We start from the raw sequence: 26,077 nt of genomic DNA on the forward strand, positions 1-26,077 counted from the left end.
TTCAAAATTGAAAGTTCCAAAATATAGCTTATTTATACAATTACGTTAGCCCACAATTTTAAAAAGTTTCCCCAAACACCTTAATTTTTTGACAGCTTATAAGTTAATTTATTTCTCCTAAATATAAACTCTACCAAATTGGGCCATGTAGTTTACACAATTTAATTTTATTTCATTAACCCATTAAATGTTAAAAGTAACAAAAAATAAAATAAAATCTTAAAACGTTCAAATTATTCTTCAGTTACAAAAGTTTCTGAATATTAAGGTCTGTAATGAGCAATTCAATATCATAATATTATAATTATTGTATAATTGATGGTGGCAATAACAATGCCTGATTGGGAATCCCTACAATTGAATCCATCTAATAATTTTATTAATTATAATTTGTTAAATACTTTTGTTGTTTTACCCAATAAATATAAAAATTAGGCAACAAATAAATTCATTATTTATATTCCCGGATTTACCAAAAATCCAACCTGGAAAATTTTGCTAATAATGGAAAATCAAATTAATTGCACAGAAAAGAATAAATAAATAAATAATATGAAAATTACAGTTTTCGTCAGGAATGTTGTGAGACCAACAAGTCAATGATAGGGCTAAAACCGTAAAAGCACGTATTCCGAACTTTGGACCTTGAACCAGTCGGAGAGATTTTTTTTCATTTTCGTATGACTGTAAGAACAAAAGAGAGAAAGAAAGATGAAACAGAGAATCCATTCACAGTAAAGAGAGAGGATCGACTGTTACCCTTTTTTCTTTAAAGTGAAAGCGCGATAGATTGGATTAGTTAGAGAGGACTATTTGTCTAGTTTTTATATATAGAAACAGAGGAAAGGGACAGCTGTGGAGGGTGAGTGTGGGGCTTCGTGGGGTTTTTATCACGCACTCCACAGTCGACCATCCTTCCCGCTTCTTTCTTGAATCTAATCTTTCATTCACTATCTACCCAAAAATTCTAGGGAGAGGGAAAATCCCAGAAAGATACAAAAGTGATAAAGTACTAAAACTAGAAGGTTTTGGGGTATGACTTTATGAGCTATGCGGACCAGGTTCTTCTCTGAAGATGGACACACCAGAGAAGACCCAGATCGGCAATTCTCTCTCTAAATTTGAGGTATACTCGGACTCTCTCAGTTGATGATTTGGGTGGCCCATTTTTGTTTCCTTTTTTGCTTGATTTGGGTTGTATTATGATTTTCTTTTTGGCTGCTCTGCTTTGATGCATGAGCTTGATTTGGGGTCTTGTGTGAGTTGACATTCACGCTGTTTTGGTCAGGATCGGTTTCTGTTTGTTGAATTGTGTGAATGAAAATGAGTGCGCGTGTTTTCTGGCTCGTCGTAATTCAGATCTCCATCCTGCTTAGTCTTTGCAGTTTGAATGGTCATTTCGTTGATTTGTTGATTCTTCAATTTGTGGGTTTGAAGTCTAATTATTGATTCGTTGTATCTGTTTATTTATTCATAGTTCCCTTTTTTTTTGGATTCAGACTTTGAGATTCAACTACCAGGTAGCATAGTTTCGTTGTCTGCACTTGTTGTACTTTTAATTTTTGATTCTCATGGACCAAATTTTGAGCCTATGTTCATGAAGCTTTTGACATAATTGACTCAAGATTTGAGGCAAATTCACATGTTACTACCTGCCTTATTACTGCCACGAGTCTGGATTTGTGTCGTAAAATTCCAGACAAACTCTGTGTCTATAATGAACCTTGATGTTGTCGACGTTAACTTCCCCAGATGAATCTATTTGGTAAATGTTTGTGGGAAAATATACCCTTAATTTCTTCAGCAGTATCTGGTTTTGTTCGAAAGTTACTCTCTTTGGCTAATGATAACATTGTTTGGTGCTCGAGGAAATCTGTTTGTTTGTATACTCTTTTCGAATTCATTTTTTGTGTACATCTTCTTTCCTTGCATCAATCCGGCTGCTTCTCTAAGGTCCCTTTTGCTATATCTGCAGGATTCCCCCGTCTTTAATTATATCAACAGTCTTTCTCCTATCAAGCCAGTCAAGTCCATACACATTACCCAGTCATTCAACTCAATTACATTTGCTTCCCCACCATCTGTTTTCACTTCACCCCATGTCAGTTCACACAAAGAATCTAGATTCCTGAGAAGGTAAACAGCTAATTTTCTGGCTTTGCTATTTGTTTAATTGTACCTTTAGGTTAATCGGGTTTTTTTTTCCAGGCATAACTGCCCGGATTTGCCCCCAGATCTACCCAAACCTGATTTTTCATCTGATAATGGGAAGAAAATCTGTACAAGTGAGGTTGTTGTGGATGCAGATCGGCTGTGTGATAATTCAGATGATTTACGTAAAAATTTTAAGCCAGTGGTTTCCATTGGAGGAGCTTCTGTCGAGCTGTCCAGTGAAAATTCAAGGTTTTCTATTGAGCTGCCAAGGATCTTAAAATATGACTGTGGTAGCCCTAACTCTAACCCAACACCTCGTTGTGGTACCGCGACAGATTCTGCATCAGAGTTGGCTGGGTCCCCGGCATTGCTTGTACCACATGTTCAGGGACCCTCTGAGAAGGGTTCTTTAGAGTGTGAAGCAGGCGTAGAAAATATGTGCCAGACTGAGCAAAGGAATGAAGGGACAGGATGTGAGTGGGAGAGTTTGATTTCTGAGGCTGCTGACCTATTGATTTTCAATTCTCCCGGAGATACTGATGCTTTCAAGGGGCTCATGGGAAGTCCAATGGACCCTGGAACAATATTTCATACTTCTCTTGTTTCACACTACTCACAAGATGGCATTAACAATGCACATAAAATGCAACTAGTTGATCCAGTTGGTTTGAGTGAACAACAAGAAGCAGAAGATCCTTCCTCTCTAATTGGAGAAACAATTGACTTGAAAGATATAAACCAGGGCAGTCACGATAATGAAAATCTCGATCAAAGCATGACTAGTGATACAGATGTGAAAGCTTACAATCAGGTGTGAACATGCAACTTCTTTCAACTATTAACCTCCGCTGCATCATGTGAACTCCTGTACAATCATTAGGACGCCTAGTTTTGCAGTTTTCTCGTTGAATATTCAGTATTTTGTTTCATGGTAAAACAAAAAATGATTGCAGTATTGTTTTACTGTCAAAATGATTGCAGTTTTGTTTTACTATCAAAATGATTGCAGTTTTTCACAGTGATAAAATCAAAAAATTGTTCAAAATAGGGAATATTTGAGTAAAATTGTAGTTGGGAATGGCATCTTGCACTGAATTTTTGTTTATCATAAAATTTTGTTTTTGTTTTTGCTTAAGCTAACCTAGCAGAAATTTTTATTTGGCATTGGATTTGTGGGAATACTAGGAAAGATAAGATTACGAACGAGGTAGTTAGATCTAAAGTAGAAGTAACATCAATAGAAAGTAAGAAGAGGGAATACTTGCTTTCCTTACTTGTACTTAAATTGCTTCCTTCTTTTAGCATTGAAATCTCTTATGTACAAAAGAAACACTTTCCCTTGAATGACAGCACTGACATGGTTTTTTGGTGATGTTTGTATAGAATGTTCCTAGTTTGCACCGCGGCATGCGAAGGCGCTGCTTAGATTTTGAGACAATAGCTGCTCACTGGAAGAAGCTTGGTGATAGTTCAAAAAGAAGTTCTTTATTATCAGTGTCTGATGAGATGATTAACCCTAAAGATAGGCATCTGGTGTCTGCCAAACCTGGTAATGATTCGTGGCGCATTCTACCCGGAATTGGTTTGCACTTAAATGCGCTTGCAATAACTTCAAAGGAAAACAATAGCACCAAGCATGAAATTTTGCCTTCTGGAAGTCAACAACTAAGCTTGCCTGGATCCACTGCCTACAACAATTCAACAACAATTCAACAACCTGTTGATGAACCTTTGACTTCAGCGTCGACAGAAAGAGATGCTCCGTCTGAAAATGTTGCTCAGCTTACAGAGGATGCTTCTGTGGCAACCTCATATTTAGTTAGTGAGGAGTTCAATCACATTAGCCCAAGAAAGAAAAGGCTTGTTAACATGATGATTTCTCTTCAATCTATTCATTTTGTGATATTCCATTTGCACCTTCTAATATTGACTTGTATTTCACCAGGCGTAGAACAGAACAGGCTGGAGAAAGTGATGCTTGCAAGCGCTGTAACTGTAAGAAATCAAAATGTTTGAAACTGTAAGTTCTTGTCTTTTAATGGTTGATATTAGAACAGAAATTGTAGATTTCATATGTTTGATGTTATTTGTTTGGTCATGGGGCATAATTTCTGATGTTTGTGGTCAGGATACACATAGCAATGTTTTCTTAATTTGTGAATTTTATGTTCACTGTGCAATTCTAGAATCTATTCATATATTTTCTATTTAATTATTGAAATATATTTTTTACATCCATTGCTCGCTCCACTTTTCATGCCTCATTTCTTTCAACACCATGAAGTGCTATCTGATGTAATGTACTTTTTGCACAGTTATTGTGAATGCTTTGCTGCTGGTGTCTACTGTATAGAGCCATGTTCATGTCAAGAATGCTTCAACAAACCTATTCATGAGGACACTGTACTTGCAACTCGCAAACAGATTGAGTCTCGCAATCCACTTGCATTTGCTCCCAAAGTTATTAGGAGTTCAGAATATATTCCTGAAATAGGGGTTGGGATCTCGCTTTTCGCATATCCCTTTCTTTACTGCCCTGTAAATTCAGCTTGTTTTTTAACCTTAGTTTTATTTCCATTGGCAGGATGACTCAAACAAAACACCAGCTTCGGCACGACATAAAAGAGGATGCAACTGCAAAAAATCAAATTGTCTAAAGAAATACTGCGAATGCTACCAGGTTTTCGCACTTGGCCCATTCTGTATGTTTTTCACATTACATAAAGGACTAATTCATGAATTGTGATTCTCTTGTGAAGGGTGGGGTTGGATGCTCCATTAATTGCAGATGTGAAGGGTGCAAGAATACATTTGGTCAAAAGGATGGTGAGTGAACTATGGAACTATTTAATCCCATAAAGCTGAAAGCGTTAAACGTACTTTTACATAAATTTTCTAACTCATCACAAAGTCATAATAAGCTGCTAACCTCCATGATCATTCAAATTATCTGACATACTTTTCACTTCTGGATTTTAGGTTCTGCTCTCGGGGCAGAGACTGAACCAGAAGAAGAAGATACTGAAGCAGCTGAAAAGAAAGGACTGGATAAGACTTTACAGGTTGCTGAGATTGAGAATGATGAACAGCAGAATCCCTCTGCTCTTCCCACCACACCGATACAGCTTAGCAGGTCAGTATCTGAACTATTTGTTGGCTAGTGCTCAGAGGCACTGCTATGACCATATCATTAACAATATTTTACTTGCCAGACCATTGCTTCAGCTGCCATTTTCATCGAAGAACAAACTGCCACCATCCATTATTGTTGGTGGATCGACTTCTCAATTCGTTGCTAGTACCAAAAGATATGGAAAACCTAATATTCTTCGATATCAGCCGAAGGTGGAAAAGCATTGCCAAACCATTCAAGAAGATGAAATTCCCGAGATTCTGCGAGGCAACTGTTCCCCCAGCACTGGCATCAAGACTGCTTCTCCCAATAAGAAAAGAGTCACTCCTCCTTACTGTGACATGGGTTCATCCTCCTCGCCTGGCCTAAGGAGTGGCCGGAAGTTGATATTGCAATCAATACCTTCATTTCCTTCTCTCACTACCCAGCAATGATATGCAGTTTTTTCCCTATAAATCCCAGACATTCATTCAAACCTCCGTTCTTGCGTCGTGTAATATAGTTCATGAGTTTGTTCCGGTACTTGTATAATAAATTGGCAATTTGCTGTCACAATGTTCAACACCTCTTGTAACATGTATGTCAGTTTTCTCCAATGTTGTTTACTGATTGTTCTTTTAACTTCAGCAATTTTATTTAGACCTGGAAGACAAGAATCATTGAACCTGTGACTTCATGCATCCTTCTCATAAAACTAGGCATCTTCATTCCTACTGGTAACCCTGCATAAGTTTTATGCAAAATTTGGTTTCATGGAATTTTGTAGGGCAGTAGGAAGCTAAAGAATGCTGCATACTGTTATTTCGTGCTGCTAAAGAATCAGTATCTACTTTATGTTCCAAGAAAACATTAAAGAGTCAAGATTGAATGCAAGATCAAGATACAAGTATATAACCACCACCAACAAATATTCAAGAGAAGAATAAGGTTCCCTCTAGATTTAAAGAACATAAAGTAAACACGTTCCTGATATCAAATATCACAAAACTTAAATCTCAGCTTAATCACGTGCTCATCAAGCAAAAAACATTTAAGTACCCAAACATAAACAAATTCAAAAGTCATGACTATGATGGAGAGGAAAAAACATTTCATTCAAGCTCCAACAACTTCCACAGGTTCAGCTATTGTTTCATCAGTAGGCCTGTCTAACTTCACACCAACATCTTCTGAGTAATCACCATGGACCTATAAAGGAAACGAAAGTTGAAAACATTACTAACATAGAGTAGTGGAGCACATAGCCATTGTAGCTGTAAAGAAGCTGAAGAGTAATGAAGGAGTTGAAACAAAAGCCTAAATAAAGCAAGTCAATGATTTGCCCATTAAGCCAACAGCCATATTTTTCCGGTAAGGTTGATCTGAGTTCTAAAGCATTATCATACTTGATAAAAACAAATCACGAGAAAGAGAACAAGACATGCCTCCATCAACTTTCCAAGATCAAACTTGGGAGCTTTCAAGATCTTCACTTTGCGAATGAAAACATTTTGCAGGGGGTAGATACTTGAAGTTGCCTTCTCGATCTCTTTACCAATCATCTCAGGGATGAACTTGCGAACCAATTCCTTCAGGTCACAAGAAGTCGCTTGGGTGGTCATGATCTCCCTCATCTTACGACGAATCTGGGCAAACAAAAGCACAATTGTTTATGGTAAAAGCAATTATACAAAATCCAACATTTGAAAGTCAATATACACCATGAACAGAAGTTCCATAACTACAACAAATTTCTAAGCAATAAATGAATCAATTGAAATATATAAGTCTTTGTTCATGTATCTAAGTTTCTATTTAGTTATAAAGTAAATATGTAGCTTCTCGGAACAAATTTTGCAGAGAGTAAAGCTTTGACTGTAAAAGAGTGTTCCGATATGTAACTATTTTATGAATAATACCTGTCTGATCTGACTGGACTGTGCATAGCATGTCCTCTTGACCTGATTTGGGCGCCTCTTGGTGAAACCAATGCAGAACATCCTCAGAGTGTAGCTGTCAGTGGTCTTCACATCCACATGGGCTTCAATCAAAGTTTGCCATTTTCGAACCAAGGACCTCAACTTATCAGTGGTGAAGTCCATCCCCTGGATGATTAAATAGCACAGAAAAAAGATCTTTTAAATTGTCAATTCAAACAGGATACGAACGAAAAGGATCAAAATCAGAACTCTCGCATCATACCCAGAAGTTAGTCAGAACATTCCTCCCTTGAACATCTTCGGCTCTTAGTCTGATCTTTCTGTAAGCATGGTCTTCATCACCACCCTGAAGGTCAGCTAGTGATATTTCAAACACGCGATGCTTGAGACCTTCTGAGGCGATCTGTTCGACACATAAATAGGAATTGCAATAATGAGTCATGCATACACACCTATGATAATAATGTTGACCACTCTTAAAAAGCATCAAAAGTACAAGACACATAATCAAAAGGTAAAAGCTTGAAACACTAAGGAAATGTAGATGAAATCAAATCTGAACTAGAAAATCTATCTTTCACCTCTGAAACAAAAGAGAAGCTAACAATAAAATGTACAAAATCCAACAACGATAAAACAGAGAAAGCTAAACAAAAAGAAAATCCAAAACAAAGACAAATCAAGGCATTCCAAAGCAGCCTCGATAAAACGAGATGCATGTCTCTACAACTACTATAGTATCTCCAATATGACGGAGTTGCAAAAGTATGTAGCCATTAACTCAGTAACAGAAAATTTATGGTTTCATCAAGCATCAGAACACCTTGACTGTAAAAATCAAGGCAAAAAAAATTTTAAAAAAAAATGATAAGGATAACAAAATAAATAATTCATAAGATTGACCTAAAGTCAAATGGACTGAATTCAAAAGAAAATCACTTTAACAAATAGAATAAGTAATTTCACAAGCTGAGATTTAACTATTCTAGCATTAGCAGCCAAACAACAAATATTTCTTTCAAAGATTAATTTAACAGCCAAACACATATACCACACATTTATACCAAGCATATACATGATACATCAACATCGAAAAACATCAAAATGTACAGAACATTAGACTTACCTTAGTACCCTGGGTACGGGTAACAAGAGTCTTCCCAACATTTCGGGTGGTGAAGACAGAAGGACTCTTGATATCGTACCAGTCCTTCTTGGCGAACGGGTCGGCCCTGTTTCACATATCATACCGATCTATCTAAACCAATCAAAGGAGGAGAAAATAAAATTGAAATAAAAAATCTTGCTTATACTCACGCCTTCTTCTTGCCTCCTTTCTTTCCCTTTGAAATCCTCTTGTTCTTCCCGACCGCCATTGAATAAGAGCTTTAGAACTCTAGAGAGAAGGTGAGTGTTTACTCTGGGACTGCGAAAAAGGGTCAATGAAGTGAAACCCTAGGCACTACGACGCGTGTGGAGCATTTTATTTTAATTAAAAAATGTATGGGCCGAGATGGTGACTTTAGAATATATGTAATTTGGGCCGCCCCGGCCCTTCTTATTGGGCCAGGATGCAAGGCCCGTAATTGGTATTTAACACTATGATAGGCCACATGCTTGAAATTACTTTTAAGGACATAAAAGGCACGAAATTACAATTTGATCGATTATTTATTTCCCTTTGCGAAATTTTAAAACATTATTTAAGGATTCCCGCCGCGCTTTTCTCACAGACTGCGTCCCTTGCCACAAATCTACCGACGATAGCGAGATTAGGGCAGCAACAACCACCGTCTCCGGCCATGTAAGCAACCGAAATTTCTTTCTGAATAAGATAATTAAACCTGAATACATACTTTCTTGCGATGAGAGAGAGAGAGACGCGAATCAATTTATGGCTGTTCTGTTCGTACTCGGAATGGACATGTGAATGTGTGAATATTACACTAACTATTCTTGATTCGCTCAAAGTAAGACGCGATTTCCTTTCAATCTCATGCTCCGCAAATGGTTAGTAATTTTTGGGGAAAAACAGTCTAAATTTTGTTAGGTCATACTTTCCTTGTTGGTATGAATTTCTCTTATGCATCTATTGAATTCCTTTAAAGAAAATACTAAAGGGACTTTCTTTACAAATTACAATGTTTCTTGTTGTTAGTGATTAGGGAATTTCAAAGAGCAGAAAACTGTGATCGGGTTTTAATGAACTAATGAAGTGCATTGTTGACAACCAATTTTGTATCCTATTAGCTGTCTATATTGAATCTTTGAAGTGTGTTTGGAGTAGCGTGCCTGTGACCTTGAGACTTTGGGGACTGCTTCAAGTAAACCAGTCATCAAGATTAAGATGAAACAGAAAGACTTAACAACATAGGCCTAACTTGAAATAGAAAGACTTAACAGTTGTTTTACAGAACAAGGGTTCTATAGTGCTTCAGTTTGATCTTTGATTAGAAGCATTCTCTTTAAGCCAATAGACACTAGTCATAAACCAATATAGTGTTGGTCGTGCGTCACACCTGGAACCCCTTGCATTGCCATGGAGGAGGTTTAAATTCTAATCAGGCATCTGCAGCTAAAAAGGTCGTATTCATGAAACATTCACACTTAATAGACTTGTATAGACAATAATACATCAGTTACTCAGTGTTCTGGCCTTTTTTCCTGTACGCCACCAGTTCAGTTCCATTGTGGCATTGTGCTCTACCTAGGAACAGATTTGGCCAAAGCTTGTGAAAACATGAAAAGCAAAAAACAAAAGAAGACTCTACACAGGTGGAGTTTCTCTACATTGCTCTCCGCAAACAATAATGGAAACATAGGTTTGCCAAAATTTTATGGCACATTCTACAAGAAACATCTCAATTTTCTTCGATAGCTCCTTGTCGAAGCCTGAATTATTTTCATTATAGCAATCTGCACTTTTTGCAGAATAACTTTTTCAAACGGTGGGAATGCATGCTCTGCTAGTACCTATTTCCAAGAGCCTGCAGTAAACATAGAGTAATTAGATGTTGAGTAGTATTAACCCGTACCCGTCAGCCAGCCTTACGCTTACCCCTGCTTCGCTTGGTTTGAACTTGTGACAACTAAGTTGGAAACAAATCAACAAATCAACTTATAACCTGCCAACGTTTGCCTATGTAATTATAATTCCTTAAACATACAATTTAAGGTTGATTCATACTCACTTCATATGTTACAAGAGATCTGCAGTAGTTTGTGTTTGTGAGAACCGTACTAGTAGATCCACACTCACTATCTTTAAGAGAAACTGATGATCTGTCAAGCTTAATGTTCCATGGATACTGATAATTATGAGCAGGGGCACCGACATGTGAAGATGATCTTTGCATACGCATTGCTCGGGGGATATTCCTTCCTTCCATTGATGCCCTCTGCCGGCTTGGTTGCCTCTCATATAATTCTGTCCTTTGCTTTGGTGCACTTTGTGAACGAACTTTGGCTCGTGAAGATTCAGTGTTAGTCATATAATTTGGGAAGAATGGATATTCGGAGGACATAGGTTCTATATAATCTGGTTGAGGGAAAGTAAAAGGAATTCTTGATGGATCAGGTTTTGAGACAGCAGAATAGTATTGGGGGCTACTTTGTGCTGTGCTGAAGGAATGGTCCTCAAAATGGCCACTGCTGGCTCTCGGGCTTATGTCAGTCAGAGCTGGAGAGACCTGGCAATTGTCTTGCTTGGGATATATATGATTTGAAGCATAATATGTAGAAAATCTGTGCTCTGCTTGTTCTGTTTGTTGGTGGTTTGAATAGCTATTTCTGCTCTTTGTGCTTCCTTCTGACTCTCCATGATCCATTTCCATAATTTTGATGTTCTCTTCCATGCCTACGTCAATGTCCTATATTTGCAAAAAAAACAAGATTACATATAGTAGATTCAAAATTTGTGACTCTGGATCTGTTGAGGTTGACATATGATTGGATTTCACATTGGTTACATATGAAGATATTAAATGTTATGTACATGAATGGCCAAGAAACAAAACTTACATGATAGGTGTGCCTGAATTGATTTTCCTGTTTTGATTTTCTATGAATTGTTTGCTTCTGATTAACAGACGGATTTGCTTCTTCTGCCATCCGGAGCCTTTGAGCCCGAACTTTAGCTTGTACATTCACCAATGCCTGCATGCACCTAAGGGTTGCAGTGGCCTGTTTCCTCACCAGGTGACCCCTCACCAATGCCTGCAGCTTCACTAATCCTTTCAATGCATGTAACGCCTTCCTTGCCTGTTAATAACACCAATGGAACAGTTCAGATCATTATTTTTAATTGGAAAGACGAAGAGACAGTGGCAAGAGAATTGCATACCAAATAGGCACGAAAGACAGATTGGATTTTAGTTGCAGCAGCTTCTTCAACTGTGCTGGCTCTTTCAGCAGCACCAGCAGTTAGCCTGATTACAGCAGCCGCAGCTTGTGCAGCTGTCACTGCTGCGTCAACAGCTGCAGCTGTAGCTGCTGCAACAGCCATTGCATGCTTCTTCTGCTCATCCTCAGAGTCCAAATTCTCCTGCACCACTGGTGTTCTTTCGCCATTTTGGTCCAAAGAATTCAAATCCTTGGAAGGTGCTGCAGTGGCTGATGATCTCCGGAAACTCCATCTCCGTTTCTCTTTTGGAGTATTCGGTAGAACCGATGGTGGAGTTGCCAGAATCTCTGTATCATTAGAAGAAACTTGAGCTGTAGAGTTTTCCTTGTCCTTCTCTTTCTCTTTTTTCCCTGTCAAGAAATTTCTTAGCCATCTGCCTGTTTTGCCCATTTCTTTCAAATCTTTCTAAGCTACCAATGCCATTGTTCTAAAGAATCATCATCATATAAAAAGCTGCAAATGATGTGTAGATCACGCTGTCTATTGATATGTAGTTTTCAACATCATAGTGATCCTCCTTACTGATACAAACATTATTTTCACTTTCTTTTTTGACAGCCTAATCCTAGTGTACCTTCTATTCCTTCTTGGTTACATAACAATCATTTTCAGATATTAATGACTTCAATGTTATGTTTATTAGGTAAGGCTGCATGAGGCAAGAAGCATAGAGGAAGCTCCCCACATAAGCCATTTGCCATCCTCTTAGAAGATTATTGGCTAAGATTCCTTGCTTCACTTGGATTATTCAGCAATCAATTTTGTCCTTGTAGGTAAGTATCCATTTCGTTTAGAGTACTAACTACTAAGCTGCTTTGATTTGGATCAGATAGTTAATCATTGTGGATAATATGATCTGTGTGCTGACTGTACACATGGATACATTCACTAATCTGCGTAAACAGATCAAATCCTCAATTAACAATCTTTACTTCAACTTAACCACTAAGGGCAAAAGGGTAATTGCAGGGGTTTCTTTTCATTTTATATAGGAATGTTGTATTATTGGTTGATGTGGGATAGGGAAGTTCATAGACCATGTGAAAATGGGTGAAGATCATGCAGAGTCCGTGTAAAATAATCATTTTCAGGGTGGGAGAGATTTGTCCACCACTCCACTTTTTTTTTGGCATTTAGATGACCTGGGAGGCAGTGGGGTCCACAAAAATTAGGTAAGAATAAAGGGTTCTTCGGGGTCTGCACATGCTGATGCTCATCTTGTTCCAGCAAATTGAGTCAATCAAGTCCTGCTTTTTTTTTTTTTGGGAAACCAAGACTCCCAAGAGAAGTAATCTCATATTCTCATCCTCTTTTTCATGTTAAGGTATTTTCTATCTTTCTTTGGGAATGGGACCCAGTTGGTTTGGAATTGACTGTGCTGGAGACAGTACTGCTTATGAGGAAGAGAGTATGTGAACAGTGATTGTGGGGGCTTATTAATTAAGGCTCTCAATTGTTGGTTTTACTTAGCTATATGATGCTCATTTTCAAGGACCATCTGTGGTACTGTTCATGTATGAAAGGTGTTAAATTTGATGTAGATTTCTCTTTTTGGATTGTAGCACATTTCGACAGTGTTGTGAATGATTTCCAGGAAACTGTGTTTTTCACTAACGCAAATCGAAATACATATATTTTATTACTGCATGCATTTTGTAGGCAACTACTAGTTAAATTTGAAGAGAAAATTAGGTACGCTGAACTTTTAGTCAGGATAACGTGATGGAGGGAACAACGCGTTGTTGGCTGAGATGGTAAATTTGACCGCGATAACTCTTAGTGCAAGTGAGAAGTCATGAGTTCAAGTCTCGTGGGTGAGTCTGGTTGCATTGGCTTCCTTCTTCTTCATGTATTAAACACATCTTTTGTTTTTAATCTTGAGAAGGTAGCCATTTAACCAGATCTAACACGAGAGGATCTGTGTATTACCCTTTTAGTTTGATAATCAATAAGGAAATGTCTGGAACTACAATTGAGAGTAGCCTGTAGATGAGCATTGAAAATCCAATTAATGGGATCTGGAGTTTAGACCCATCTAACTATTCATCAGCATGAGTGAATATTTTTTTGTTGAAGATTAATGTATATATAGTTGGCATTTCACATGGTGTGTTTATATGCTCCCTCATTGACTGACCTGTTTTCTCTGTTTCGGCGAGACACACGCTTGTCCCTTCTTTGTAAAACCTATACTTGAATAGGGTATAAGTCTGATGGACGGTGACAATGTGATTTGAATCATTCAATTTGATGAATTATTGTGAAGATGGCCAGCATGCAGATATATCTATCTATCTATATATATATATATATAAGTTTTGTTTGAGTTGAGTGTGTCAATCATGTGAAGAACAGTCAAAGACATTCTATATTTGTATGGGTTGTGTATTCATTGATTTATCATTAGATTATTGATTTAATATTCAAAGAAAGTATAGTTCATCACAAGAAGGGGTGGAGACATACATGCATGCATGGTAGAGATTTGGTGGAGAAGAATATATGGTGTGATTGAAGTTATTAACATTTTCTTCTTTAGGTCATGTGCATATGGATATTGAGAATCCTGATTACGTCCTTTATAGCAAGTTTCACATGGAGGATTAGTGAAAATGGTCCAGTTGCATTAGGGTAACATGAAAGAGTAGGAATTTGAATTTGAGTTCTTTCATATGGAAACTCACTCAGTTATCTCTGGTACTCTGTCAATACTTGGGTCATTCCACCGGGTAAATGTTATTTTTAGTCACTGATAGGTAGCTCTTGTTACAACTCAATCTCTTACGTTTCAAACGTTACAAATCAATCACTAGATTAACTGAGTCATTTCATGTCATGTTTTTTTGAATAAATTGTAATTGAGAGAGATTTCATGCACTGTGGTCTGTCGACTTGAACCCGTGCAGAGATTTAATTCTGGGCCTGGTTGTGAAAAAAAAAATCAAGTCCAATAGGGGGCAAAGTTATTTTGGGCCTTATCATGGACAATTCAAATGGAGTCCTAAAAGAGGCCCAATCTTTTCTTTTTTTTTGGATTTTGATTTGGACCAGTAGGTTATTGAAAAATTTTGGGCCAACACCACAAGAGAATTTGGGCTATAGTATTCTTTCATGGGGAGTTTGTACCTGACTTTACTGCTCTCTTTTTCTCTTCTTTCTTTTGATTTGAGATCCATTTGTATTAAGGCACCACTTTGGTAGTTGTGCATTAATATTTTCTGACTTTTTGTTAAAAGGATTAATGGAGTTGTATAATTGCAAGACCGTGACCAAAATTAGCTTGGTTGTTTAGTGTAAACCAAATAAGTAAATGCTAGCAACTATTGCTATTGACCTGATACCATTTTGTCTCGTAGGGTTAGGTGAAAGCCATTTATGAGGAATACAACGCCTAACTAAGCTCTGTACACACACCTTATGGCTGAAAAGTTCAAAAAGCTACACGTGTTAGATGAGTTCTGTACCTACAAAACAACCTCTTTATTGGTTCCATCATCACATGATTTGATGATACAGTCCTAACTTCTTTTTCGGTAACCGAACAACCACTCAGTTCAGTTTGTCATTTGATATCTGCGTGGACGTAAACTTCGAATTGTTAGAATAGTCTACATCACGCTGGTGACAGGTAATATTGCGTTGAAGCCTTTGCGAATAGAGGCTCGAAAATGAGACAAGCTCACGAACTAGGATTCCACAAATAAATATCTTAATTGGTTGGTTAGTTCGAACTCTTAACTTTGGGCACCGTACATTATAAATTTAGAGAGATAACCAACTAAACTATAGTCTAGTAGTTGATACTTGATAGACTCCTAACAGACGAAGGAAAAGTCTACTATTAGCGACATTACATATGCATATCAATCCATTGGTTCCATCATCACATGATTTGATATACAGTTCTGACTTCTTTTTTTGATAACCGAAAAACCACTCAGTTCAGCTTGTCATTCGGATATTCGAGTGGGCGTAAACTTCGAACCGTCAGAATAGCATGCACTACTCTGATGATAGGTAATACTGGGTTGAAGCCCATGCGAATAGAGTCCCGAAAATGAGACAAACTCACGAACTAGGATTCCACAAATAAGTATCTCAGTTGGTTGGTTAGTTCGAACTCTTAACTTTGGACACCGTACACAATAAATTTAAAGAGATAACCAACTAAACTATAACCAAGTGATTGATACTTGATAGACGAAGGAAAAGTCTGATGTTAGCGACATTACATATGCATATCAATCCATATATGGATAACTTGATGTCAAAGCTCAACTCTACACGCACTGACTTCAGTTTTCGGCATGATTTTGATAGATAACCACACACATAACATTGGCTAAGTGTACATTGTTTATATGATTTGGATCAAATTTATTTTTCTAGCTCAATATGACAAGTTGGATTTGAATTACCGAGCTGAAATTTACATCATAAGCAATCTCGACCATCATCAAACATTCAAATGGCCTTGACAGACATGTCTTTGATTTGGGTTGAGTAGACAATGCAAAGTTATAATCACTTGACATTAGTTTAACGGGTTCTCTTCAGATTTAGGGTGTAAAAAATCTCGTTCGATGTCAAAAGTTCAATTCTAAATTAGCAAGTAATTTGTGCTGAACACCCAAGCCACTAGTTAAAGTGATAAGATTGGTGTGTATCACATTGATGATTAGAGTTTCGAATCCCGCTTTCTCGTTAAAAAAAAATGATTTGTGTTAAATCTCGACACGACTAACCCAGCGACCAATAAAAATCTAAGAGGAGTGGATTCTTTTTGTTAAAAAAATACACTAGTTATGACATAAATATCGGACTTACTGCATTGGATGGGATCGACTCCCGAACTTTCACCGGCCCAGTGCATTTATGGATGTTTTGACGTCCCATATTCCCATTGCGGGTCAGCCACGTTTAGCCTTCCAGCCATGGAAGCTTCTCTCTTTTCAAAATGTCATTTCAAATACTAGTTCACCTCTGGTACCTATATCTCTTTCTTTACGCGGCTTCATACAATACTCAATAGAGTCCAAACATGGCTTCTACAACTTCTACTGTCTTTCTTGCAATCTCTCTTGTCCTGCTACCTATTGCAGTACGAAGTGACCTTTTGTCTCCTCTTGTCGCCCCAATCTTTGGTTTGTCCTCTTCAATTCTTCAAATTACACCTGCTAAATTTATTGATTTCCAGTTTTTCTTGATGGGTTTTGCGATTACTGACTTTTTGGCAACTGGGTCGCTCCTGATTTTTTGTTTACATGATTAGATTGTGAGGATTTGTATTTGTGTTTTCCAGATGATGTGTGCAAACGCGTGGAATGTGGAAAGGGGACTTGCAAGGCTTCTCATAACAGCACTTTCTTTTATGAATGTGAATGTGATCTTGGATGGAAGCAGACCCGTTTTGATGAGGATGATCATCTCAAGTTTCTCCCTTGCATAGTTCCCAACTGTGAGTTTTTCTATTTTCTCAATGATCCATACAACTTGAATCCTCTGTGTTCCTTTAAACAATCTGAACTTTCTGCATCAAATTGACTATCAAGGGCTCCTTTATTTCCTTTGAGCATATGAAACTAGAACTTCATACGTCGTTTTTGTTGGATCTGTAAGCATCATTAAAGCGTTATGTTTGTGGGTTTGGTGACTTTTAGAGATGGTTTGTGTGGCTTTCAATTGGTGGTTCTTCAAAAGGAAAGCATTTCCAAATTTGAAGGAAAGGAGAGAAAACAAGTAAACAACAGGTGTATTAGAAGTAAAATGAGGTCAATACATATATACAAATTGATTACCTTATCACCTAACAGATCAATTAATAATTGTTTTTTAAATCTGAGTTGGTGATGTGTTTCGTCATAGCCTTACATAAAACAAATATATTGATGTTGGTATTGTGCCTAAGAGGAAGATTAGGATTTAATTAATGATTTATCTTTTACTAGACTTAAAGGTGTGATATCGACAATGTCATTTACGTAATTGACTTAACAATTACTCATTAGTTTTGTGTTTTTTTGGTAATGCTAGCTGATTAACTGGGTGATCTTTTAGGCACCATGGATTATGGCTGTGCAGCAGCACCACCCTCCCCTGTTGTAGACAAATCAAGCAACACCAATGGGTCCATTTTTGAGCGTAAACAATTTTCTTCTATTTCTATTTCAGTTTCATGCTGCATTTGTGCTTTATTGCAAATAGAGTTTGTTAATGTGTTCAACATTGTCGTGTTCTAGCTTGTCATTGGATGGACTGTGGAGGTGGTTCTTGCAACAAGACTTCAACTTTCACGTATAGTTGTGAATGTGGCGTGGGTTATTACAATCTTCTCAATATCTCTACCTTCCCATGCCTCAGAGACTGTAAGAGTACATGCTATAATTTCTTAAAATCTAAAAAGACGATGCAGTTGCACATAATATCTATATTTTCTTCGACTAATATTGATTTCGCGTTCTTGTATGTCTCATGTCGATGTTTCTGTGTGTGTGCCTGTTTCTGCATATCATTTTACAGTGGATTTTACCCATTTTGACATTTGACTTGAAGGTTCAATCGGACTGGACTGTCAAAATCTTGGGATTGCAATTTCAAATAAGTCTACTACTCCATCGTCTGTGTCATCTGACAATGGTTCAAACGAAGGTAAAAGGTTTTGCAGTTGAAACCGACATGGGGCTTTCCTCAGTATTGAGATAGAATATAATGTATGGTTACTTAAATGCCTTAGATGAAATTGAAACCTAACCCAATCAACGTATGAATGAACATTTTGTTTGTTCTGCCTCGACCAATTAGACAAAATTTGAACTTCTGGAATTATATGCATGTAATTGAGTTTTGTCTATCTTTTAGAGACGCAAGCTCCTATGTTCAACTTTATTGTAATCTTTTTCTTTCCTCTCCCTCCTTTTCAGTTAGCTCAAATCTGCGAGGAAAGTTCTATTGGTGGATGATCCTGATGGTGACTCTCGCTCTCCTTCAGTGGAACTAGAGCAATACGGTAGATGTTTAAAATTTTGTTTGCCTTATGCAGCTTGTGTAGTATCAGTATGTGATTCATTTCTGCTTCAGTTGTTGCGGTTAGTTCATAGTTTTTCAGTTCATAGGGAGTCATGATATATCTCATGGCTTAGGGTGAATAGAATGGTAGATTCTTTAGGGTGAATAGAGTGATAGATTCTTTTGTTTAGATGAAACGATCCATATATATTTATCGACGATTATACTCTATAATTTTCATTATTGGATGAATTATGATTTATGCAAGTCAGGAATGTTTAATACCCAACACATACAAGCACACCATTTGACACGAAAACCTATCCATTTGTGGATTATACTAACGAACCAAGGAGATGGTTTGTGTTGGGGTTGAATAGTTTGTCAGTGCTGGTGAGCCAAAGAACATGCTTAGCTCAACTGATACAGAGTGGGCACACTGAACTTGGAGCCCAACAGATTGATAGCCAATCCATATGGCAATTATATTCCAATCTGGGGAATTAACACTCATATGTGTTGTCTACACCTAATGATTCAAAGCTTATGGCGTGCTAGCGTAACAGCAGCATGCCAGCGTATAGCCGTATGCTGCCTGTTTGGTGCAGAGAAGATTGATGTGTTTGGAAACTACATCCAATTCTTAAGGTCATCTCATATGTATGATTATTTGATTATGTTCCATCCTAGTCTTTCACTTACAAATGTGCACTTGTTTATGAAGATTGAAGATGTTTGTGCTGGTGTGGTGTAACAAATTAACGAAAAACAAACAGGGGAAAGAAAGAAAATAATGTTGACAGATCAAATCTTTTTGATATCTTTGACACCTTAAATGCACGAACAGTTTGTGATTTCTGAGCAGATCAAAATAAGAGGATTAGAGAGGGAATGGAGATCTAAAACCATCTCTCATAACCATCACAGCAACCTGTAGCCAAAGGAACCACCTTCCTTGGAACCTGTTTCAATGGAATCAATGTCTTATCAGGTCACTTTCTCTCACCTCATCAGATACAATTGAGCTTTCAAACTTATTATAGAGAGAGGAAGGACAATCTTCCCCACACCTGCAGCACAAGACATACAAAAGTGTAATCAACAAGAAAGCCTAACTTTTTTCATTGAAGGAGATGAGGTAAAACTAGAATAGAAGTTTAGGCATATACCTTCCATCTCTGCAGTGGGGAGATGAGAGTTATCTTACAGGACGCGGGAGTTCTGTTTGAAAGCTTAATTGTATATCTATATGGTGAGAGAAAGGGTGACATGATAATGCATTGATTCCATTGAAACAGCTTCTGAGGAAGGTGGTTCCTTTAGCTGCAGGTTGCTGTGATGGTGGTGAGAGATGGTTTTGGCTCTCCATTCCCTTTCTAATCTCTTATTTTGATCTCTTCAATATTCATAAGCAAGACACATGTTTTAATAATGTAAAGGTCATCCTACAAAATTCATGCAAATTGTTTAACTATCTCAACCAATGCTTTTCTTATTGGAATAAAAATTTGATTTGAGTGACCTATTGATAATTAACCCCATTTAATACTAGCCCGTCAAGCACACTCCAAAACCGATTAACTATTGGAGCATATTTGCATTCTAATCGAATTCACTTTTTGAATCTAATTTTCTCATAACTACTAGGTTATGCTGATGACTAGTGAGATTACATGAGTTTTTTTTTTTTTTTGTTTGACGATGGAACCTATATTTATTGTTGTTTGGATGTGTACTGAGTAAACCATCGAGCTTTGTAGTAACCAAACTAGGCAACAAAAATTACTTGAGCCCATCCCAACTGATATAGAGGACAAATTGAACCCTCAAAACTGAACAGAGCCCAATTGCTTGAGCCCCCAAACTGATTGCTGTCAAATCCATCTTTACAATGAGCTCTCTAGTGTGCAGCCACTGCAAGTAGTCAACTCAAAACCTCACCAATCAAATCTTATGAGAAACCTATGAAAACTTGAGGATCACCTACACCTAATAATAACCTCCCAAAAACCCACGGGGTCCCTGCAGTCAAGAGCCCAGCCAACACATAATGTGAGGGGGTCATAGGAAGTGGACGCAAGAATTTATGTTAGAGCGGACAAAGCGAGGGTTCAAGCCAGCGCTTTGGAATTTTTTTTTGAGTTCTATTAATCATATATTTGAAAGTGTGAAAAATAATATTAAAATAAAAAATTTATAAAATAAGATAAGAAATAATTATCATATGTCATTTTGTTCCAACCATTTGAATATGATTTTTTTTGTAAGAGGTATATGTATTTTCTATAATTTACTTTATATTTAGGTCTAATTAAAAAAAATTTACTACATCAACCTTGGCCCACCCAGACAGTGGAAACTGCAGACAATCCCTACAGTTTCATGCAAGGCCATCCGATCTGTTTCACATTGTAGAATTCAGACTTTTTTTAAAATTTAAAAACAAATCGGACGGCTAATTCAAAAAACTGCCAACAATTTTCATCACATATTCTAATTCATGATTTCACCTAAAGTGAGACCCACAATTTATGTTTTTTTTTAATGTTATAATTATTACAGTGAGTCCCAAATTTTTTATATAAAAAAAAAACGAAAACGCTAAATTCTGTAAAAAGAAACTCCCAATGGAAATATCTTTTTTATAGCGGATCGCTGACGGGTGGCCTCCGTTTGGTGAGTCAGTTCCGCTGTGAGTGATACCTCACCAAACAGGCGGCAAGTCCCTTCAAGGCTTCAAAGGTTCAATGTAAGGCTCTACTACATTTGTCCTACAAAGGGCCACACGGTCTTTTTCTTTATTCTCTCTCTTTAAAAAATCTTTTGGCCGTTTTTTTTTTATTCTTTATGATAGCAAACTTTTTAATATGTTTCCGGAATTACCCTTTGCGTGATTGGATTGGGGAGTGAATTCTTGTCAATGTCTATCCCTGTTAAAAAATAATTTTGGTAAATAGTAGCTAGCGGTGCCGACGGTCGATTTTTTTAGATAAATTTAAGTATTTAACCCATTAATCAATCGGTTATTATTGATGGTTTGGTTGATTATTCGGTCGATTCTCAATAATATATATTTGACAATAACCAATCAATCGGTCGATTCGGTTTAGAACAATTTTTTTGACATCCCTAATGAGAACTACTAAGCTACACTACTCTATACACATGTCATTAACCTCATTTATGTACATGTCTCCCTCCCTCCCTCGATGACATGCTTCACTGTCTTGCATTGATTATATGGTTCTGTTTTTTTTATCCAAATATCCAAGCTTGATAATTGCACTCCAAACCACACAAGCCTTACTATGCTCTGTATTTTTTCCCCCATTGTTGCTTATGGAATGAAAGATATGGAAGTGGTGCTGGTGATAATCAAATATTCCACTTATAATTTGTTTGAAATTAGAAGCACTATATATATATATATATATATATTAGTGGGGATCCTAGAATTGGATATCTGTTGTTGTCCCAAAATTGTTGGGAGTTGGGACTCCACATCACATGTCGTCCACAATAACAAAGGTTCCGTATAACATGGTTTTCCGAGAAAGCAAATTCAATTGTCTCTCCTCTCTTATCATATCACAACTTTACTTGGAAGGAATCCGCTAATGCAATAAATATGTAATGATAGACTCTTGACCATATAGTATAAAACCATTAATTGATTCCATTTTTATCATATATATATAGTTTTCTTTCATTATCATTTAGAAATTATTAGCTCAGGCCTCGAAAATGAAGGTTCGAGGAAGGCACTCCACACTATGTGGAGATATATATATATATATACTCCTATGCACACCATTTGTGCATGTGTGAAGTGGCATTTTCTTACTATTATTTGCCTAATTAACAAATTAATTTACCATGGTAACGTGGCGGAATATCATGTATTGTGAAAATGATAAACATCTCAGTAGTAGTTGGAATCCTAGTTAACTGATATTCGAACTATTGAGTTGGACGCGTAGGATTCTAGGGAATTTATGGACTCCACATAATGTACGTGAAATCATACACATATATATAACTCAATAATTAGGATAATTGACATAGCACTACCATTGAGATCTTTATCAACCATAAAGAGTATGAATAGTATAGGATGGGTGCCCTAGTGCACACGTAATATGTTGATAGAATTTAATGATGAAAAGGGCATATTTCTGCCCTACCAACCCAGGCACCCCTCCACTTTAATTTTCTTCTTTATCATTCTTTCTTTCTGCACCAATTGTCTCCTAAATAGCATTTTGAACCAAGAACAAATACAAAAAAAAAACATTGCCAATCATGATTGTTGTTGATGACCCAAGCCTATGAAGGATTAAAAGAAGCACAGCACTTCATGCGAATTATGATGATGAACCCTAGTTTCGTTTCTTTTCTTTTCTTTTTTTTTTTTTTTTAGAGAGATACTCTCTGGATTCCTCAGAATATTATACGTAAAATCTCTTGTGCAATTCTTATATGATTTTCTTAGATGTAATGATTAATATTGTCTCTCTCTCTCTCTATCTCTTTTCTTCTTCTTCCACAAGACTCGATTATATAAATATAAATAGATAGATATTTAACCTAAACATTCATGAAATTGTATAGTAGTGGTGGTCCTGGTGGATGAATATTGCGCACTAAAACAGCGAGAGTGATGGGGTTTGACCTTAACTTTCATGAGGTTATAACATATTCGCGGGATAGCGAGCTGGAATCATTTCAACCTATTCCACCTGATCTCCACCATCCAATGCAACCATGCATTGGATTTGACAATATCACACCCAATACATTCAATGGTGCATATCATGTGGAATTGCTGGAATCATTCCAGCAATTCCTTTTCTGATACTCGTGGCTCTACAATTCTCTCTGAATTTTAAAATCTGTAATTCTCATTTATTTATAAAAAAAATAAGAAATAAGCGATGTAGCCGTTAGGTCTACAATTTTAATTAGATTCTAAAATTATTGAGGAATTGTAGAGTCCAAAATCTGAGCTCAACCCAGTTGACGAAGAAGGTGTATCCATGGTAGGGCAGGGTTCGAATCCTGTGGACCAAACTAATTAAGTCGATGATTGTTCAGGGACAAGTTTTAAATACTTGAAAACAATTGTTTTTTGGATAATTGAAGAATAGTGCAAGATACTTCTTTTTGGGATGATTTAGGTTACGAGCTTATAAAAGCTATGGGCCACGACTATTTAATTGGAGATGCATGATGGATCATCAACTACCAATATTTAAGTCGTTGGGTCAATTACATGACAGAGAAACACACTTTCGGTTAACAGTTCACAATCATCCCCAATAATTTACAATATATATATATATGTATATGCATATGCATGCACATATATATCACCTTCAAAGATCAATTGACATAATGAAATATATGTGTATGTATAGATATCAATCGGCAGGACCATATATATATAGACAGCTGAATTAGTGGAGATCGATAAAGGGTTTTTAAAAGCTTTATGAGTCCAATATATTGGCATCAACATCAAAATTAAGAACAACTTCGTTACTCTACTTCTCCAACATATCAGCAGGTTGCTTTCTTGTCTTTAATAGGTTGTGTCTAGCTAGTACCATTTTGTAATGAAAAAATATTTCCATTTAAACCATACCCATTAATAATAATTTTTTTTTATAACCGATAACAATACAATACAAGACAAACTTTTCCATTTGGACAACTGACATGAGCCTAAACCTGAGTCATTAATTAGACACGCATGCACATAAGTTTCACACCTTACAACAAGATAAGTTGTGTCAAACCCTATGGTTCCCGGGGTCATGCTTGTTAGGCCCATATCGAGGAGTGCAGGCCGAGTTGACATAAGGGTTGGTCAAGATGATCACTAGTCCAATCTCCTCTTCCCTAGTCCATGTGGTAACACACTTCAACGTCTCATTCTAGGGGTATTTTTGATATTATCAATAATTAATTATCTTCAAATAACTGTTAGGGATTCTAATCATCCTAGTAGTACGGTGGATGTTGTCCCTTGATTAATGCAAGTGTAAGGGTCCCCAAAACCTGATGATTGAATTAAAGAGTGACACATCTACTACTGGGATGACTGTGATCCCTATCACTATTTGTTATTATAAACGTGGTTTTATACTTACCATATACACATAATAATATTCCGGGGCGATCAAGAGGCTGTATTGTGTGGTCACAATGGCTATATATATGTTGAATCCAACGGTAGAGAAGTTATGTTTAGTCTCAAATGAGAGTGCGTGCATATACCAGCCACACTTGAATGCTAGCTCATGTCATATATATACGGTGTCGTCCAGTACTCCTATATCATCATACAATTAGGATTTGGAGACACAAACACTATAAACTAAGAACAAACTTGCCTTTCATTCATTATACTATTATATAATGTCTAGAAACAAACAGTGTACGTGTTGGTATTTACATAAACAAAGTGCAGACATTCTGCTATATATATATAATATATATATATATCGTGATTTTGTCCATACATTATTGAATTTCAATACAAATTTACAAAACGACTCGAGTTAAAAACACTCTACAAGTACAAAAGAATATAACGTATTTGACTTATCGTAACATGTCGGGGTTAATATTGTTTAATGAATCCAGTACTTGAACTTCATTAATTCATGAATAAGAAACAAAGTTGGAAAAAAAGAAAAAGCCTGGCTCTGGCTCTGGCTCTGGCTCTGGTTCTGGCTCTGCTCTTTTTTGTTTTTTGAAGCTTTTGGTCTGAGATATATAGATGAAATAAAAAGAGGGTGATGATGACGTGGGCAGTGCACGCCACTCCGGTAACATGCATGTGCTGTTAAACAGAGAAAGACGAGAATCACTGCATGCATTAACATTTTATTTAACAGACTCTGCTAACGTTGTTGTCAGTGGGCTGGCCCAAGTATCTCTATTATTATGCATGTTTGTCTGCCGAACAGAAAGCCACGGCCTGTGGCTTGAGACTTGAGACGCAGTGCACTCACTGTCCTACGTGGCATAAGTGACACGGTAAAATAATGTCCTATCAAAATAAATTCCCACAAAGTGAGATGGTACTGATGTGTCGTGTGCGTGCGTGAGTGTTGAAGCCATAGCAAGGGGAGAGGGAGGAGGATTTTCTTTTTACTGATTTTGGGCTAAGTTTGGTTGGGTGAAACTTTTTTTAAAAAAAATTTGTGGTGCCCTCGGCCGGTCTGGTGATACCCTAACTTTAGCTGCTTCGGATAATATTGTTTAGGATTTAGGATTTAGGGAATATAGAAGTTTTGGTTGGGATGGTGAAGCTAATTAACTGTGATAACTCTCTCGGTTATTTAACAAGATGAAAAAGAAAAACAAAAAAAAACAAGAGATCCATTGTGGTCCATGGGAGACTTACAGTTAAATCTCATTTGAGGGTTTCGGCCTAACTCGTTCTCCTTGCACGAG

The 26,077-nt window shown here is 37.0% G+C and overlaps 4 protein-coding genes and 1 long non-coding RNA gene across 6 annotated transcripts; 3 read left to right on the forward strand and 2 right to left on the reverse strand.

Moving 5' to 3' along the window:
* The first annotated feature begins 705 nt into the window (after window positions 1–705).
* On the forward strand, window positions 706–5,889 carry LOC120000300 (protein tesmin/TSO1-like CXC 3). 2 transcript variants are annotated; one of them, XM_038848326.1, is made up of 10 exons: window positions 706–1,126; window positions 1,976–2,136; window positions 2,209–2,965; window positions 3,538–4,013; window positions 4,100–4,174; window positions 4,470–4,650; window positions 4,739–4,834; window positions 4,914–4,980; window positions 5,134–5,287; window positions 5,367–5,889. In XM_038848326.1, the coding sequence occupies exons 1-10, from the start codon at window positions 1,076–1,078 to the stop codon at window positions 5,719–5,721; spliced, it is 2,373 nt and encodes a 790-aa protein (XP_038704254.1). In that variant the 5' UTR covers window positions 706–1,075; the 3' UTR covers window positions 5,722–5,889. The 2 variants fall into 2 exon arrangements, with proteins under 2 accessions (XP_038704254.1, XP_038704263.1); XM_038848335.1 differs by having other exon boundaries at window positions 706–1,061.
* A 261-nt stretch (window positions 5,890–6,150) lies between these two features.
* On the reverse strand, window positions 6,151–8,683 carry LOC120000315 (40S ribosomal protein S3a-2). Its single transcript, XM_038848343.1, has 6 exons — window positions 8,524–8,683; window positions 8,333–8,438; window positions 7,469–7,609; window positions 7,186–7,371; window positions 6,712–6,912; window positions 6,151–6,475 (listed from the first exon to the last, which is right to left on the reverse strand). Exons 1-6 carry the CDS (start codon window positions 8,580–8,582, stop codon window positions 6,383–6,385), a joined length of 786 nt encoding a protein of 261 aa, XP_038704271.1. The 5' UTR covers window positions 8,583–8,683; the 3' UTR covers window positions 6,151–6,382.
* A 240-nt stretch (window positions 8,684–8,923) lies between these two features.
* On the forward strand, window positions 8,924–13,400 carry LOC119996951. Its single transcript, XR_005467936.1, has 4 exons — window positions 8,924–9,010; window positions 11,295–11,403; window positions 12,252–12,381; window positions 12,933–13,400. It is a non-coding gene; the product is annotated as an uncharacterized LOC119996951 (long non-coding RNA).
* LOC119996945 (protein IQ-DOMAIN 14-like) lies at window positions 9,919–12,085 on the reverse strand. The gene is made up of 4 exons (XM_038843725.1): window positions 11,549–12,085; window positions 11,227–11,466; window positions 10,398–11,075; window positions 9,919–10,193 (listed from the first exon to the last, which is right to left on the reverse strand). The coding sequence occupies exons 1-4, from the start codon at window positions 11,996–11,998 to the stop codon at window positions 10,173–10,175; spliced, it is 1,389 nt and encodes a 462-aa protein (XP_038699653.1). The 5' UTR covers window positions 11,999–12,085; the 3' UTR covers window positions 9,919–10,172.
* A 3,058-nt stretch (window positions 13,401–16,458) lies between the features above and the next one.
* On the forward strand, window positions 16,459–18,880 carry LOC119988443. Its single transcript, XM_038833514.1, has 6 exons — window positions 16,459–16,752; window positions 16,911–17,066; window positions 17,666–17,749; window positions 17,848–17,973; window positions 18,161–18,256; window positions 18,529–18,880. Exons 1-6 carry the CDS (start codon window positions 16,650–16,652, stop codon window positions 18,603–18,605), a joined length of 642 nt encoding a protein of 213 aa, XP_038689442.1. The 5' UTR covers window positions 16,459–16,649; the 3' UTR covers window positions 18,606–18,880.
* Window positions 18,881–26,077: the final 7,197 nt, after the last annotated feature.

Source organism: Tripterygium wilfordii, chromosome 1 (assembly GCF_013401445.1).
Source record: "Tripterygium wilfordii isolate XIE 37 chromosome 1, ASM1340144v1, whole genome shotgun sequence".
In the NCBI taxonomy this organism is placed as follows: Eukaryota; Viridiplantae; Streptophyta; class Magnoliopsida; order Celastrales; family Celastraceae; genus Tripterygium; species Tripterygium wilfordii.

Excerpts from the sequence above, each read along its gene's own strand:
- LOC120000300 (XM_038848326.1), top strand. The coding sequence starts at position 1,076 with ATGGACACACCAGAGAAGACCCAGATCGGCAATTCTCTCTCTAAATTT. Across the intron at positions 4,014-4,099 it reads ATTAGCCCAAGAAAGAAAAG|GCGTAGAACAGAACAGGCTG; the intron begins GCTTGTTAACAT and ends GTATTTCACCAG. Across the intron at positions 4,835-4,913 it reads AATACTGCGAATGCTACCAG|GGTGGGGTTGGATGCTCCAT; the intron begins GTTTTCGCACTT and ends TCTCTTGTGAAG.
- LOC120000315 (XM_038848343.1), bottom strand. The coding sequence starts at position 8,582 with ATGGCGGTCGGGAAGAACAAGAGGATTTCAAAGGGAAAGAAAGGAGGC. Across the intron at positions 7,610-8,332 it reads CCCGTACCCAGGGTACTAAG|ATCGCCTCAGAAGGTCTCAA; the intron begins GTAAGTCTAATG and ends TGTGTCGAACAG. Across the intron at positions 6,913-7,185 it reads AGTCCAGTCAGATCAGACAG|ATTCGTCGTAAGATGAGGGA; the intron begins GTATTATTCATA and ends TTGTTTGCCCAG.
- LOC119996945 (XM_038843725.1), bottom strand. The coding sequence starts at position 11,998 with ATGGGCAAAACAGGCAGATGGCTAAGAAATTTCTTGACAGGGAAAAAA. Across the intron at positions 11,467-11,548 it reads CTGTCTTTCGTGCCTATTTG|GCAAGGAAGGCGTTACATGC; the intron begins GTATGCAATTCT and ends TGTTATTAACAG. Across the intron at positions 11,076-11,226 it reads AATTCAGGCACACCTATCAT|GACATTGACGTAGGCATGGA; the intron begins GTAAGTTTTGTT and ends TTGCAAATATAG.
- LOC119988443 (XM_038833514.1), top strand. The coding sequence starts at position 16,650 with ATGGCTTCTACAACTTCTACTGTCTTTCTTGCAATCTCTCTTGTCCTG. Across the intron at positions 16,753-16,910 it reads TCTTGTCGCCCCAATCTTTG|ATGATGTGTGCAAACGCGTG; the intron begins GTTTGTCCTCTT and ends TGTGTTTTCCAG. Across the intron at positions 17,067-17,665 it reads CCCTTGCATAGTTCCCAACT|GCACCATGGATTATGGCTGT; the intron begins GTGAGTTTTTCT and ends GTGATCTTTTAG.